We start from the raw sequence: 17,537 nt of genomic DNA, 5'->3' as shown, positions 1-17,537 counted from the left end.
TAGCTAGCAGAGTGTTAGCAGGTTGTGTTAGCCTTCATAAATGTTTATCGAGTATTATTAAATCAGTAGTCCCTCCCTCATTTACCATATTTAATAATAGAAGATAGAAGATATAAATGTAAGATATGGTCTACTATTAGTATATGTTACATATTTTTTGTTTAAGCTAACAATGACTATTGTTAGCTTAATGTCGACGAAGAAATAAGCTAGCAGGTTGTGTTAGCCTTCATAAATGTTTATCAAGTATTATTAAATCAGTTGTCCCTTCCTCATTTACCAGATTTAATAATAGAAGATATGAATGGAAAATATGATCTACTATTAGTATATGTTACATATTTTTGTCCTAAATGAAGCATTTTCAAGTATAAAAATGAAAAAAAAAAAGCTAACAACCAATGATGTTGATGAAATGTAGTATTCTACTTTAGTCACCAGGTGTCACTAATGTTACTGTAATGTTGCATGGCGCCAGAACAACAACACACCAACATGGATATCATTTATGTTTTAAATGGCTCATTTACTCTTTATTATGTTTACTACATTAGGTAACGGATCGCAACAGATTATGTCGTAAGTATGAGCCCGGAGTTAATATAGAATATGGCTAAATTTGTGTCAAAGTGTATCTTTTCACAAAAACTGCTACTAAAGAAGTAAAAAAAAGTGGTAAACTTTTTTCTGATGGAAGTCTAATCCAATCAAGGTCCCTAATATTCTGTGGACACACCCCCTCGCCATACAGCAACCCGTCAGTGATGTCAGCACTTCTGTCTCTGCTCCAGTTCACGCGGCGTCTTTGAACCGAGTCCCTGCGACGCTCCTGATTTACATCCATGAGAAGGAGGAGTGGAAAAACATCCCAATGTCAGAGGCTGCTGACGACAAGGCCAGACCGCGTCCACCATAGAGGGAAAGAGAGAGAGAGAGAGAGAGAGAGAGGGAGCGCTGGACATTTGTCCCCTGGACAGGAAGTAAGCTGATGGCTTTGTCACAGCAGGAGCTGATAGAGAGAGTCCGTTGAATTGATTTAACCTTTGACCCGCTCACAGGAGAACGGTACCTGATCTGTTCTCAAGACCAAATCCCAATGAAAAGGTTCATAATAGTATCGTTTTAACATTTATACCAAATTTTGCCTCAGTTTTGCGTGCATTGTGAGACAAATAGCCCCTTTTTTTAGCGGCCATTTTAGACGATTTTGACAGATTTTTCAAAGAAAAAAGAATATTGATGTAAACATGGCAACCAAAAAAAGATTAGACTCCTGTCTTTCATCATAAAAAAAACACTTTCCGCCTTTGTCCATTCTTCAGTCATCAGCGGTAGAACATAGATAAGTTACAGGTAAATATCAGTTCCCAACTACTTCCCAATTACAAATATTTTTTTTCCTTTTGCGGCAACTCGAATATCTAAACAACCATAACACATGTAGCGTAGGCTTTTACCAAAGGTATCAAAACGATTACAAATAGGAACAATGGTTGGGCGCCAGACAGGGAAAAGATAAACTGACCTGTCAATTAACAAGATAACCTTTGGATTTATTCATCCGGCTAGCCTAACCTGTGCTACAGAAGTGAATAAAAAAAATACATAAGATACTCCAAGTCAATATAACTTATATATTCAAATCCAGAAAAAGAACATTCAAATTATTCAAATCATCATTTGCATTTCATGTAATCACAGAAAAAATCCCTCAAATTCTCATAATGAAAAAATTCATATTCACAAAATAATCTACTGCAAACTCAAAAGCGGATTCACAAAAAATAAATTAAATGTCCATTAATTAAATTCGATGAATTAGGAACCCAGATAGTCTGTTCTCTCCGTGAGGCGTGGGAGTGTGTGTGTGTATGTGTATGTGTGTGTGTAGTGTTTGCAGGGGGGTTAAATAGTTCACAAGTCCTTTCACAATCAGTTCCGTCCAGTTCGATATGAAAGAAGGGGCAATGATTAGTGTAGGTGTATGGGTTGGGAGCTGTAATGTTCCAGGAGCTGAGGAAACCAGAAGGTAAGGGGAATGTGAGGAGAAAGGAAAATGGAGGAAGCCAGGAGAGTCAAGGGAAGGAGACCAGACTTAGCTTTTGCCGACAAAAGAGGAGGGACAAAACAGCCACGGACAGCAGGTCCAACAGAGCCTCAGATCCAACCTGCTTCAAGAAACTTTCTTCTTTACCGCTGATAATTTGTCTTGTCTCAGTTTCTCCTTCAGTTTCCACATTTACTTGAGTTCATTCCTTGTTCGATTAGTGTCTTGAATGACTTAAAAATAATCTGCTCTTAGTTCTGATCGTCTCCTTTCTTTTCCACTCTCACTTCACACGCTGAATCTCCTTTTACTCTGCCCTTTGTTCTCTTCATGCTCACAGGTGTTCCCTAATTAAATCACTTCCCCCTCCTTCTCCTGCTCAGGTGGCCAGAATTATTTGAGGTTTCCTCTCTTCTCTGCCACACACAATATTAACAATACCAAAAAACTTTTTATACCGCTTATTCTTAGGGTTGCAGGGGGTGCTGGAGCCTATCCCAGCTGTCTTCGGGCGAGAGGCGGGGTACACCCTGGATTGGTTGCCAGCCAATCACAGCGCACATATAGACAAACATTAAATACCTTTTATAAATAATTATATTTTCAAACGCAAACAAAAACAGCAAATAAATATGATTTTTTTTAAAAATTAGGTTATAATGTTACAAGAATAAAGTCAAAATATTATGGAAAAAGGTATGAAAAGAAAAAAAGTGTAATTATTTGGAAAATGTAATTTAAAAAAAAACAGAAATGGAAAGGAACAGCAGTAATTTTATGAGAATAAAGTCAAAATTTTATGGAAATAAAGTCATAATTACAAGAAGAAAACGTACAAAAATAAAGATGAAATTGTTGGAAATAATAATAATTTAAAAAAATAATAATTTGAATAATATATAATAATAATTTAAATAATAAAAAAAACTCCACAAATTTTATGACAATAAAATAAAAATATTTAAAAAATAAAAGTGGGGGACTATTATAACCCCGTCTGTTGCATTAATGAAGTAATGGTAATTATTGGACAAAAAAGTCAAAATATTAACAGAAAAAAGTTGTATTCTAACACAAAAAATGTATGCAAATAAAGTAATAATATTATGATAAAATTTAATATAATTTTGGTTTATATGCATGAAGCAATTATGAATAAAAGGGATAAATGAACATGACTTTTACCTTCATTGAAGATGTTTCCAAAGACACCATGACATCACCACCTTCCTGTTTTGCCATGAGTTTTTTTTTTATTCAATTTAATTACTAATAGATATGATACGTTTCATATCTTTACAGTATGCTAAAGTAGTAGTTGAAATAAGGTTAGCATTACACAGTGATTGCGTGCGAAACCAAAGTTGCCATGTCATCATCATGGCGGGATCCCAAGGAACAATCTGCTGACATCGGCGGTCAGAAAAAGAAAGATGTAAAAACAATCTGCCCGTGCGCGTCCCAGCGGGCTAAATACGTCCTATTAGAGCAGCGGCTGACACTCGGGTCACTCACAAAGTACCCAAAGGTCAAGCGCCTCACTTAGACAACAGGAAGTAGTCGTTCGCAGTACCAACTGCGACGTTGTTCCACCTGTCAGTGGGGGGGAGGGGGGGGGGGGACAAGTTGCGCACCTGTCTAACTCCCGCTTCCGCCTCGCCATTCGTACGCCTCGCGGCAGCTGTGTGCACTTCGAGGGGGTCAGTACATGATACAACCAATAATGGAATCTTTTTATTCATCTGTGTCACCTCGGTCATAAACGTGAAAAAGAAGATTATTACTACTAACCTCATGTTTTGCGTATTTCCCCCCATAATTTTGCTTTTTTTTTTTAATTTTCCAAAATTTTCAACTTTTTTTTTCAATAATCTTTGTGAATTTTCCTCTTGCTTTACATAATATTATCACTTTTTCAACAACCTATTTTTTCCCCTTTTTAAACTGTATTCTTTTTGTTTTCTTGTAATATTCTGACAGTATAATATTATTATAATAATATTATATCATTATATTATTTATATATTAATTATTATTATAATAATATTATTATAATAATATTATTATAATAATAATTAATAATATTTATATAATTAATATAATAATATAATAAATATAATATAAATATAATTAATATAATAATAATATTTTAATAATAATATAATAATAATAATTAATATAATAATATTATATTATTATATTAATTATTATTATAATAATATTATACTGTTTATTATAATAATATTATATCATTATATTAATTATATATTAATTATTATTATAATAATATTATATTATTATATTAATTATATATTAATTATTATTATAATAATATTATACTGTTAATTAATTAATAATATTGACAGTATGGTATTAATATACTATTGACAGTAATTTAACAAGAATAAAGTCAAAATACTAAGAAAAAAAATATGTATTCTAACAATAAATAAGTGGTATTTTTACACAAATAATGTTGTAATATTACAAGGGAAAATAACATCATTTTAGGAGCATAAAGTTAAATTTAAGAAGTCAATGTATTATCGAAATGAAATCATAATTATGAGAAGAAAATTTACAAGAAACAATTTGAAATACTTGGAAAATTAAAACAAACAGCAGAAAAGAAATGAAAAGAATAAACTCAAAATATTAACAGAAAAAAGACAGATTTTTAAAAGTTTCACTTTTAATATTATGAGGGAAAATAATATGATTTTATTAGCATAGAGCTAAAATGTTAAATTCCTAAAAAAAGTGAAAATATTATGAGAAACAAAGAAAATTTGGTTTTGAAAAATGTTATAATATTTAGAGAATGAAGTCATAATTATGACTTTAAATTTAAAAACACACAGTAACAGCAGAAATTGAAAAAAAATGCTGTAATTTTACAAAAATAAAGTCAAAATATTAAAGGACAAAAGTTATATGCTAGTGAAAAAAAGTTAAAATTTTAATATTTTCACTATGAGGCCCACAGTGGACCCCCGCCTTCCAACCCAGACTTGGACTCATCATGGGATGGGATTCACACCATCTGGAATCCTCATCAAGATCCGTCCCTTCCTGCAAGTCCCAATTTGTCGTCTCACAGGATATCAGACCTGATTGAGCTTTTATGGTTTCCTCATTTAAGCTTTGATGGTCAGGTTGCTGACACGGGAAGATTTATTCAATGTTTGTTTACATTGAACAAAGAAACAACAACAGGGACACATTTTTACTTAAAAAAAAAAGGGAATTGGGAATGTTCTACCTTACCAGAGGAGAACATGCCGAGAGCAGCAGCAGCAGTACATTTTGTAAATTTTACCTTATGCCTTTCTGTCTCATAATTATGAATTTTTATCTGGCAATTGTGAATTTTTTGTTGAAAAATTATGACTTTTCAATGTCGCGATGATTATTATTTTTTGTCTTGTAATGATGCATTTTTATATCATAATTATGACTTTTTAGCTCATAATTAGGACTTTCCTCTCCCACAATTATGATTTTTTTTTGGTCAGAATAACTTATTTTTTCCTCTCATAATTATGACTTTTCAGCTCATAATTATGACTTTCCTCTTTTACAATTATCATTTTTTTGTAAGAATTATGACTTTAAATCCTGTAATTTTAACTTCTTTTTTCTCTCATAATTATGACTTTTCAGCTCATAATTATGACTCTCCTCTTTCACAATTATGATTTTTTTTGTCAGAATTATGACTTTATATCCTGTAATTGTAACATCTTTTTTCTTTTGTAATTTTGACTTTTTAGATCATAATTATAACTTTCCTCTCACACAATTATGATGTTTTTGTCAGAATTATGACTTTATATCCCGTAATTTTAGCTTCTTTTTTTCTCTCATAATTATGACTTTTCAGCTCATAATTATGACTTTCCTCTTTCACAATTATGATTTTTTTTGGTCAGAAGTATGACTTTATATCCTGTAATTGTAACATCATTTTTCTTTTGTAATTTTGACTTTTTAGCTCATAATTATGACTTTCCTCTCTCACAGTTATTATTTTTTTGTCACAATTATGACTTTATATCCTGTAATTTTAACATTTTTTTTCTTTTGTAATTTTGACTTTTTAGCTCATAATTATAACTTTCCTCTCTCTCAGTTCTGATTTTTTCGTCAGAATTATGACTTTATATCCCGTAATTTTAACTTATTTTTTTCTCTCATAATTATGACTTTTCAGCTCATAATTATGACTTTCCTCTTTTACAATTATGATTTTTTTTGTCAGAATTATGACTTTATATGCTGTAATTTTAACATATTTTTTTCTTTTATAATTGTGACATTTTAGCTCATAATTATAACTTTCCTCTCTCACAGTTCAGATTTTTTTGTCAGAATTATGACTTTATACCCCGTAATTTTAACTTACTTTTTCTCTCATAATTATGAATTTTTTGCTCATAATTATAACTTTCCTCTCTCACAGTTCTGAATTTTTTTTGTTAGAATTATGACTTTATATCCCGTAATTTTAACTTCTTTTTTTCTCTCGTAATTATGACTTTTCAGCTCATAATTATGACTCTCCTCTTTTACAATTATGATTTTTTTTGTCAGAATTATGACTTTATATCCTGTAATTTGAACATCTTTTTTCTTTTATAATTATGACTTTTTAGCTCATAATTATGACTTTCCTCTCTCACAGCTTTTACTTTTTATTGTCAGAATTATGACTTTATATCAGGTAATTTTAACTTCTTTTTTCTCTCATAATTATGACTTTTTTGCTCATAATTATAACTTTCCTCTCTCACAGTTCTAATTTTTTTTGTTAGAATTATGACTTTATATCCCGTAATTTTAACTTCTTTTTTTCTCTCGTAATTATGACTTTTCAGCTCATAATTATGACTCTCCTCTTTCACAATTATGATTTTTTTTGTCAGAATTATGCCTTTATATTCTGTAATTTGAACATCTTTTTTCTTTTATAAATATGACTTTTTAGCTCATAATTATAACTTTCCTCTCTCACAGTTCTGATTTTTTTTGTCAGAATTATGACTTTATATCCCGTAATTGTAACTTAGTTTTTCTCTCATAATTATGATTTTTTTGCTCATAATTATAACTTTCCTCTCTCACAGTTCTGATTTTTTTTGTCAGAATTATGACTTTATATCCCGTAATTTTAACTTATTTTTTCTCTCATAATTATGAATTTTTAGGTAATAATTCTGACTTTCCTCTCTAACAATTATGTTTTTTTTGGTCAGAATTATGACTTTATATCCCGTAATTTTAACATCTTTTTTCTTTTGTAATTTTGACTTTTTAGCTCAAAATTATGATTTTTTTGGGCAGAATTATGACTTTATATACCATAATTTTAACTTATTTCTCATCTCATGCTGAATATGCTGAGCGCAGCAGCAGCAGTGAATCAATTCCAAGGGAAGCTGAGTGGGGGACGGTGGGGGGGGGGGGGGGGCGACACGAAGGGCCCCGCTCACTCCAATGGAAGCCAGCGGTGTGTGAATGAGAGCAGGGGGAGGATTGTTTCCAGGCATCACACTCATCCAAGTATGATGACCAGCATGCCGAGGAGTGATGCAATTCACATTGGACTGAACTACTTCACATTAGCAGCTGAGTATCACAAGCCGACCGATGAATCACGACGTTATTGTCACTCTTGTCACAGTCATCGACACTGGGAAATAGAAATAGTGACGGGCTGCACGGTGGTCGAGTGGTTACCGTGCAGGCCACGCAGCTAGGAGACCCGAGTTCAATCCCAAATTATCCATAAGGTATGAATGTGAGTGTGAAAAAAAAAATGAATGTGAGTGTGAATGGTTGTTTGTCTATATGTGCCCTGTGATTGGCTGGCTCGCCCGAAGACAGCTGGGATAGGCTCCAGCACAATAAGCAGTAGAAAATAAATGAAATGAAGTGACTTTCTTGGCTTTAATTGCAGCTTTCAATGATCTCACAACAGGCACAATAATCCGTCATAGAAAATAGTGACGGGCTGCACGGTGGACAAGTGGTTAGCGCGCAGGCCACACGGCTAGGAGACCCAAGTTCGATCCCAAACAGGCACAATAGGCACAATAATCCATCATCTCAATCCCGAACCTTAACGCCACTTCCTGTCCGACCCCTCCACACAATAGAAAATAGTGACGTGCTGCACGGTCGACAAGTGGTTAGCGTGCAGGCCACACAGCTAGCCAGAGTTCAAACCCAAATTATCCATAAGGTATGAATATGAGTGTGAATGGTTGTTTGCCTATATGTGCCCTGTTATTGGCTGGCTCGCCCGATCTCACAACAGGCACAATAATCCGTCATAGAAAATAGTGACGGGCTGCACGGTGGACAAGTGGTTAGCGCGCAGGCCACACGGCTCAGTAGACCCAAGTTCGATCCCAAATTATCCATAAGGTATGAATATGAGTGTGAATGATTGTTTGTCTATATGTGTCTCAATCCCGAACCCCCAACGCCACTTCCTGTCCGACCCCCCCCCCCCATCCCCCCACTCAGGAACACATTTACAGCAACACACATGAGCACGAGTCTTACTTAGTATGTCATTATGTCTCTAATGTTGGGTAATTGGAGTGTAAAGGTGACTATAGGGGTGTTATATCATGTCTCTAGGGCAATGCTAGCATGCTAACATTATGTAGGTCTAATATTTATAGTGTAAATCGCAATACGGGGGACTATGGTGCTTTTCTGATTCACTATGTGGCCCTTGTTGTGGACACCCCTGCATGAAAAACTCACTTTCTACATAGAAAAAAAAAACACAGCAATTTTTGGGATGATGCAAAAAAAGGCTCCTGGTGTTGCGTCATCACTGTGGTGACTCTGAATCACGTATTGCGAAACAAACCCGGAAGAAAAAATGACTGTAAATACTGGCAACATGCATTCATTTAATAAGGCTATCGACCCTGTGTCTGGGTGAGACTGGGCAGCAACTAACTTGTCAACAAACCACCATCAGACGTTGTCACAAATCTTATAATACCTAATACCACTTCCACAAAACAATGAGAACTTCAAATGAACCCTTAAAACAAATGAAAAGTAAATGTGTCAGTGAGTTTGGATCAGGTCACCTGTTCAGACAAATTGTCTTCTTAAACTGTTGTCCAGGGATGACCCCCCCACTCCCCCCCCCCCCCCCCAAGTGGGGAGGGGGGGGATAGGGGTGCTTGTCCTCCTCAGATCAGAGACAATCTCATGACCTTGTGACCCGCTCGGTGGGACGCTAGACTGAAGCACTTAGCAGCCGCCATGCTTGTCCAGGCTCTGGTTACTCTATTCAAATCCATTTACCGACAATTTACATGCAATTATTTGTACATTTGAAAAAGTTTTTTTTTAATGTCATAATTATGTTTTTAATATTTTTTTTAAAATTTTCACTTTTTATTTTGTAAATTTTACCTTATGCCTTTTTGTCTCATAATTATGATTTTTTATCTGGCAATTGTGAATTTTTTTTGTTAAAAATTATAACTTTCCTATCTCACAGGTATGACTTTTTAATGTCATAATGATGATTTTTTATATCATAATTGTGACTTTTTAGATCATAATTATGACTTTCCTCTCCCACAATTATGGTGTTTTTGTCAGAATTATGACTTTATATCACATAATTTTAACTTATTTTTTCTCTCATAATTATGAATTTTTAGCTCATAATTATGACATTCCTCTCTCACAATTGTGATTTTTTTTGTCAGAATTATGACTTTATATCTCGTAATTTTAACATATTTTTTCTTTTATAATTATGACTTTCTAGTTCATAATTATGACTTTCCTCTCTCACAGTTATTATTTTTTTGGTCAGAATTATGACTTTATATCCCGTAATTTTAACTTCTTTCTCATCTCATAGTTATGACTTTTTAGCTCATAATTATGACATTCCTCTGTCACAATTGTGTTTTTTTTTTTGTCAGAATTATGACTTTATATCCCGTAATCTTACTTATTTTTTCTCTCATAATTATGAATTTTTAGCTCATAATTATAACTGTTCTCTCTCACAGTTGTGATTTTTTTTTTTGTCAGAATTATGACTTTATATCCCATAATATTAACTTCTTTTTTCCTCTCTCACAATTATGATTTTTTTTTGGGTCAAAATTCTGACTTTATATCCTGTAATTTTTACTTCTTTTTTCTTTCATAATTATGACTTTTTAGCTCATAATTACGACTTTCCTCTCTCACAATTATGATTTTTTTTTGGTCAGAATTATGACTTTATACACTATAATTTTAACTTCTCATCTCATAATTATGAGCTCATAATTATGATATATTTTGTCAGAATTATGACTTTATATCCCGTAATTTTAACCCTCTTTTTTCGCTCATAATTATGAATTTTTAGCTCATAATTATAACTGTTCTCTCTCACAGTTGTGATTTTTTTTTTCGTCAGAATAATGAATTTATATCCCATAATTTTAACTTGTTTTTGTCTCTCATAATTATGACCTAAAAAGTCATAATTATGACTTTCCTCTCTCACAATTATGATTTTTTTGGGTCAAAATTCTGACTTTATATCCCGTAATTTTAACTTATTTTTTCTTTCATAATTATGACTTTTTAGCTCATAATTATGATTTTCCTCTGTCACAATTATGATTTTTTTTGGTCAGAATTATGACTTTATATACCATAATTCTTCTTCTTTCTCATCTCATAATTATGAGCTCATAATTGTGATATTTTTTGTCAGAATTAAGACTTTATATCCTGTAATTTTAACTTTTCTCATCTCATATTTATGACTTTGCTATCTCATAATTATGCGTTTTTATCTAATAATTTTGACCATTTTAATAATTAATTGGAAACAATAAATTGGCTTCCATAGAATATTTTGTTCAGTCCAAAAAAAAAAAAAAAAAGTTGTTTCCTTTTAGTTGTTCTTCACCAAGCCTTCCTATACAAACGTAACCAAACCCCATTTTATTGGCCAGTCTCTCCTTAGCCCCGCCCCATATGCAAATGCTATAAAAGCAGTCACCGGGGAGGTGAGCTTCCACAGTCGCTGCTCATTAGACACTTCAAGCACGTTGAGGTTTTTCCTTTTGATTTGATTGTCGTCCATGTTGAGATCCACCAGGAGAACATCTGAAGTGAGACTCCCCCGCTGAGACAAATGGATCTCTATGACTTTTCCTTCCCCCCCACCTCCGCTGACGACCTCTACGACGACCCCTGCTTCAGCAGCGGAGACATGAACTTTTTTCCCGACACGGAATCCAAACTCAGCAACGTCGAGGAGCTGAAGTCAATGAACCATCTCAGTTATCATTACCACCATGAAGTCCCAGTGGCCGGGGAGGAAGACACGCATGTGAGGGCCCCGGGGGGCCCCCACCAGACGGGGAACTGTCTACTCTGGGCCTGCAAAGCCTGCAAGAAGAAGTCGACGCACGCAGACCGGAGGAAAGCGGCGACAATGAGGGAACGACGGCGTCTGAGCAAGGTCAACGACGCCTTCGAGACCCTGAAACGCTGCACGTCCGCCAACCCCGACCAGAGGCTCCCCAAGGTGGAGATCCTAAGAAACGCCATCCACTACATCGAGTCCCTGCAGGCTCTGCTGAGGTCGGACGGGGATGACGGCTTCTTCCCGGTGCTCGAACACTTTGGCGGAGACACGGACGCCTCCAGCCCGCACTCCAACTGCTCGGATGGAATGGTGAGTATTCTTGGCGGGTAAAAGTAGGGGGTCTCAGGGGTCTCAAACTCAATTTACCTGGGGGGCTGGGCCGCATCAGGTTTTCCAAAAAAAACAAAAAAACGCATTTATTCATTCATTCATTTTCTACCGCTTTTTTCCTCACGAGGGTCGCGGGGGGTGCTGGAGCCTATCCCAGCTGTCTTCGGGCGAGAGGCGGGGTACACCCTGGACTGGTCGCCAGCCAATCACAGGGCACATATAGACAAACAACCATTCACACTCGCATTCATACCTATGGACAATTTGGAGTGGCTAATTAACCTAGCATGTTTTTGGAATGTGGGAGGAAACCGGAATACCCAGAGAAAACCCACGCATGCACGGGGAGAACATGCAAACTCCACACAGAGATGGCCGAGGGCGGGGACCGAACCCTGGTCTCCTAGCTGTGAGGTCTGCGCACTAACCACCAGACCGCCGTGCCGCCAACGCATTTATTAAAAACATAAAAATATACAAACTTTTTCAGTGCTTTGGTTCCGATTTTCGACAATAAAAGCTCTGATAAAACATTCCACTGTTCTCAAATATCTTCATTTTTATTTTTCTGCACAAAATAAGATGAAAAATTAATAAACAAATCAAGAATAAAGAAAATCAATCGGTAATAAATAAATATAATAATAATAATAATACGTCAAATAATAAAAACTTAAAAAACCACATATAGTTGGCGGGTAGACAAATTATTTTTTTTCATATTAAAATGAACAAAGCATTATTAGAGCCCTGTAGACATGACAAAACACGACTATAGTCACATTTATACTCTTTTTATTTACAACATATTGCGCAACTGCAGGGTCTCGAGACACATGCTAACTCACAAACTCGAGAGCTAGCGACCTAAACGGTAGCCTTCAAGTTATTTCCTTTCAACTTAAATAGCCAAAAACGTACCACTTCCACACGGATAGGGAGGATAACTATTAACAGTTATTTAACCTTTAACATGAACATGAATCAAACGTAATATTTTTTTCTGGGTACATGATACCATACAGCATCCATATCAAACTTTAAACGTAAAACTTTCATATCAAGGCGGGGGCCTCAAACTGGTGTCTTGCGGGCCGCATTTGGCCCACGGGTTGCGTGTTTGAGACCCCTGATTTAAACCAACATCATCTTACAATGACAGCGGAACCTTGGTTAGAGTCGGGGTGTCTGACTCTAACCAAAAAAAAAGCTAACTGTATCAATTTTTTCCATTATAAATCATATAAATCCAATTAAATCCACACCAGAAAGACAAAAATATGAACAAAAAACACATTTCTATACTTTCTATACTTTCTAGACATTCATAGTTTTCCTTACCATTACTATTTCTAAAGATTTGGGACTCCAGCAAACCACAGCGAGAGCCACTTTCCACAAATGGCAAAAACTTGGAACACCTTTCCAAAATTACCCCGAGAGCAACATTAGCCAGCCAATCACAGGGCACATATAGACAAACAACCATTCACACTCACATTCATACCTATGGGACAATTTGGAGCCGCTAATTAACCTAGCATGTTTTTTGGAATGTTGGGAGGAAACCGGAGTACCCGGAGAAAACCCACGCATGCACGGTGGAAAACATGCAAACTCCACACACTGTGGAATTGAACTCGGGTCTCCTAGTTGTGAGGTCTGCGCGCTAACCACTCGAACACCGTGCCGTCCTTATTTGACTCGCGCGTGGGCGTAGGTGGCGAGGCGCGCCGGCCCTACCCGGGCTGGGACCGGGCTACCAGTACTGGAGGGCGACTGTACGGCGGAGGGTTGCCAAATGTACTTCATTCTTCTTCTTCTTCTTCTTCTTATTATTATAATAGAAACTTCATTATTATTATTCATTATAACAACATTAATAGGTCAGAAAAGCGCAAAAAGCATAATCAATTTGGATATTCAAGGTGAATGTTTATTGACTGACGGTGTCGTCTTTGTCTCCAGGCGGATTTCTTCTCTCCATGCACCACCAGAAGTGAAACCTATGATGCTTTCTACTGCGGTCAGACAGCCGATGGTCAGTTTCCCTTTTCAGAGATTCATTCATTCATTCATTTTCTACCGCTTATCCTCACGAGGGTCGCGGAGGTGCTGGAGCCTATCCCAGCTGTCTTTGGGCGAGAGGCGGGGCACACCCTGGACTGCCTTTTCAGAGATTCTCCCTTAAATGCTTTACATAACTTATTCAGGAGCGACCAAAACATCCTGTCCTGGTTTTCATTGAGATGTTAGATTGAGCCGGGCTGCACGGTGTGAAAGTGGTTAGCACGCCGGCCTCGCAGCTGGGAGACCTGAGTTCGATTCCACCCTCGAGTTTGCATGTTCTCCTCGTGCATGCGTGGGTTTTCTCCGCGTTTCCTCCCACATTCCAAAAACATGCTAGGTTAATTAGCGACTCCAAATTGTCCATAGGTATGAATGTGAGTGTGAATGGTTGTTTGACTATATGTGCCCTGTGATTGGCTGGCTAATGTCTACTATATTGTCTGGTAGGAGAGTAACGGTGACTGTAGGGGTGTTATTTTATGGCTAGAGGGCTCTGATACAAGGTCGTAAACAGTTTTTTTTTATACTGTAATGATGAAAATATGGCTGCACGATGGAGAAGTGGTTAGTGCGCAGGCCTCACAGCTAGGAGACCCGAGTTCAATTCCACCCTCGAGTTTGCATGTTCTCCTCGTGCATGCGTGGGTTTTCTTCGCGTTTCCTCCCACGTTCCAAAAACATGCTAGGTTAATTTGCGACTCCAAAATCGTCCATAGGTATTAATGTGAGTGTGAATGGTTGTTTGTCTATATGTGCCCTGTGATTGGCTGGCTAATGTCTACTATATTGGCTGGTAGGAGAGTAACGGTGACTATAGGGGTGTTATTTTACGGCTGGAGGGCTCTGATACAAGGTTGTAAACAGTTTTTTTTTTATACTGTAATGATAAAAATATGGCTGCACGATGGGGAAGTGGTTAGTGTGCAGGCCTCACAGCTAGGAGACCCGAGTTCAATTCCACCCTCGAGTTTGCATGTTCTCCTCGTGCATGCGTGGGTTTTCTTTGCGTTTCCTCCCACGTTCCAAAAACATGCTAGGTTAATTAGCGACTCCAAATTAGTCCATAGGTACGAATGTGAGTGTGAATGGTTGTTTGTCTATATGTGCCCTGTGATTGGCTGGCTAATGTCTACTATATTGGCTGGTCGGAGAGTAACGGTGACTATAGGGGTGTTATTTTATGGCTAGAGGGCACTGATACAAGGTCGTAAACAGGTTTTTTTTTATACTGTAATGATAAAAATATGGCTGCACGGTGGTGGAGTGGTTAGTGCGCAGGCCTCACAGCTAGGAGACCCGAGTTCAATTCCACCTTCGGTCATCTCTGTGTGGATTTTGCGTGGGTTTTCTCCGGGTACTCCGGTTTCCTCCCACATTCCAAAAACATGCTAGGTTAATTAGCGACTCCAAATTAGTCCATAGGTATGAATGTGAGTGTGAATGGTTGTTTGTCTATATGTGCCCTGTGATTGGCTGGCTAATGTCTACTATATTGGCTGGTAGGAGAGTAACGGTGACTATAGGGGTGTTATTTTATGGCTAGAGGGCTCTGATACAAGGTCGTAAACAGGTTTTGTCATACTGTAATGATAAAACTGACATTTTTGTCTTATTTTCTCAATTTTTGTTCCAGATTTAAACAAATCCACGCCATCACTGCTTTCAAGTTTGGACTGTTTATCCAGCATAGTGGAGCGCATTACCACGGAGCAGGGGGTGGCCTCCCTGGGGGATAGCGTGGTTCCCCGTGGGCCGGGATCCCCGCAGAACAGCCCTTGGAGCTGTGGACTTTTTGAAGAACCCAACAGCATCTACGAGTCTCTCTGAAAACTGATGGGACCGAGCGCTATTTTCTCCCAAAACTATGAAGAAAATGAAGGTGTACAATTGTAAATAAGAGTTGTGCTTTGAGATGTATGAACCTTTTGCTACGTATTTTATCAATAATTTATGAGTGATTTACATTTATTAAAGAAATATTACAATCTGAGGGACAAACTGTTTTTTTTTTAACAATCCAGTAATCCCCCGCACTTTGAATTTCACAGCTTCAATCTATCATTGTTTTCAAAAACATCGTAATTAATAAACCATCACTGTTTCGTGGTTGAATAATATGATGGAGTATTATTATTGGAGTATTATTATATTATACAGTATTATATTATTGGAGTATATTATTGAAAAATGTAATAATATAAAATTTGGAGAATGAAGTCATAAATTTACAAGAAAAAAAAGACGTATTGTAAATTACGGAGAAAAAAAGTAATACACTTACGAGAATAATGTCAATGTGTGAGGAAAAAAAGCCCCAAAAAGTCACACTTCAACAAGGACGCAAAAACGCTACAGCCGAACAGTAAAGAGCCACACCCAGCAAGACACGCCTTAATAATTTATTGTGTTGTTCATTAAAATTATAAATAATTACGAGAGGAACATAAGGACATGTTAATGCCTGATTGAGAAGAATGTATAAAGTGTTTAAAAAAAAAACCTACGTACATAATGATGTCAATCAAGTACATTTGGCTACATTTTCAAGTATAAAAATGCCTAAATATAATGAAAATACAATAAATATATATAAATATAATATAATAAAATCCAATAATAAATCCAGTTCTTAATGTGTGTATTATATGTATATGTATTATATTTTTATTAACAAAACAAACTATAGCTTCTAAAAAAAAGAGCTAGCTAGCTTGCTAACAAAATTATGGCATCCGTTGCTAATAGTTTTACATACAGTAAACCTCTGTAACACAGATGGAAAACAAAGTTATATAAATAATAATATAAATATTAATTAAATTTACCGTGCGTGCCATGTCTCGGCGATGTAACGTCATTAGGTCACGTGACAATGCCTCGCCAAATCACGTGATTATGCGCGGCCAATCAGTGTCGTGTATATGTAGTCCGGAAGAGATGACACACCGGAAGCGGTGAGAGACGCTTGTGAAGTGTCGCTACAAGTACGTAAAAGTTGTTTTTGTTGAAGTTTACAAATGTCTAGACATAAAAAAGTCTAAACATTATACAATACGTGGTCGGTGTATTGAAAGGAGTAGTGTTTGATTACAACTACGGAATCGGTGAGTGTTTGTTTGGCATCTCGTTGCTAACAGCATTAGCAGCGTTTTATTAGTAGCTTTTTTTTATATCAGCCTGTTCTATGAATGGTACATTTAATTATTTAAAAATTATTGTGGTGTGAGGCATTGTAAAATCATCTTTTGTTTACCAGTCGGTGCCATTTTACTGACACACATAACACATTTAAGTTATTTGAATTGCAAGATTAAGACTACTTTTGATTATTATAATGAAAAATACTATATTGCAATTATTTATTATATATGATAACACATATTGTACAGTATTGAAGTTATGATACGATTTGTTTTATATTTTTTTGTAGTGATTAGAACGCTTGTGTGCACATTGAGCCTTCAGTGGTGATGTGATTCCCAAAGTGACGTCACAAGGACACGAACTTCCTGTTTCTGACCCCAGGAACTATGAATGTTAAAGTATAGAAATTTGTTTTTTTGTTAATATTTTTGTCTTTCTGGTGTGGATTTAATTGGATTTATATGATTTGTAATGGGAAAAAAATGATACAGTCAGCTTTTTTTTTGGTTAGAGTCAGACACC

At 36.0% G+C, this 17,537-nt stretch overlaps 2 protein-coding genes across 2 annotated transcripts in view; both read left to right on the top strand.

The window, feature by feature from the left end:
• The first annotated feature begins 858 nt into the window (after positions 1–858).
• Positions 859–15,819, top strand: LOC131132207 (myoblast determination protein 1 homolog). The gene is made up of 4 exons (XM_058077619.1): positions 859–980; positions 11,190–11,780; positions 13,770–13,842; positions 15,505–15,819. Exons 2-4 carry the CDS (start codon positions 11,235–11,237, stop codon positions 15,696–15,698), a joined length of 813 nt encoding a protein of 270 aa, XP_057933602.1. The 5' UTR covers positions 859–980; positions 11,190–11,234; the 3' UTR covers positions 15,699–15,819.
• A 991-nt stretch (positions 15,820–16,810) lies between these two features.
• Positions 16,811–17,537, top strand: part of LOC131132146 (mucin-2-like) — a 49,715-nt gene continuing 48,988 nt past the window's right edge. Inside the window, exon 1 of the mRNA XM_058077493.1 lies at positions 16,811–16,855. The gene's annotated coding sequence lies outside the window, so the exon portion shown is untranslated. The remainder of the gene's footprint in view (positions 16,856–17,537) is intronic.

Source organism: Doryrhamphus excisus, chromosome 7, assembly GCF_030265055.1.
Source record: "Doryrhamphus excisus isolate RoL2022-K1 chromosome 7, RoL_Dexc_1.0, whole genome shotgun sequence".
NCBI lineage: Eukaryota > Metazoa > Chordata > Actinopteri > Syngnathiformes > Syngnathidae > Doryrhamphus > Doryrhamphus excisus.
Note: the sequence above shows the minus strand (reverse complement) of the source record. Positions and strands in the feature narration are given on the sequence as shown.

Excerpts from the sequence above, each read along its gene's own strand:
- LOC131132207 (XM_058077619.1), top strand. The coding sequence starts at position 11,235 with ATGGATCTCTATGACTTTTCCTTCCCCCCCACCTCCGCTGACGACCTC. Across the intron at positions 11,781-13,769 it reads CCAACTGCTCGGATGGAATG|GCGGATTTCTTCTCTCCATG; the intron begins GTGAGTATTCTT and ends CTTTGTCTCCAG. Across the intron at positions 13,843-15,504 it reads CTGCGGTCAGACAGCCGATG|ATTTAAACAAATCCACGCCA; the intron begins GTCAGTTTCCCT and ends TTTTTGTTCCAG.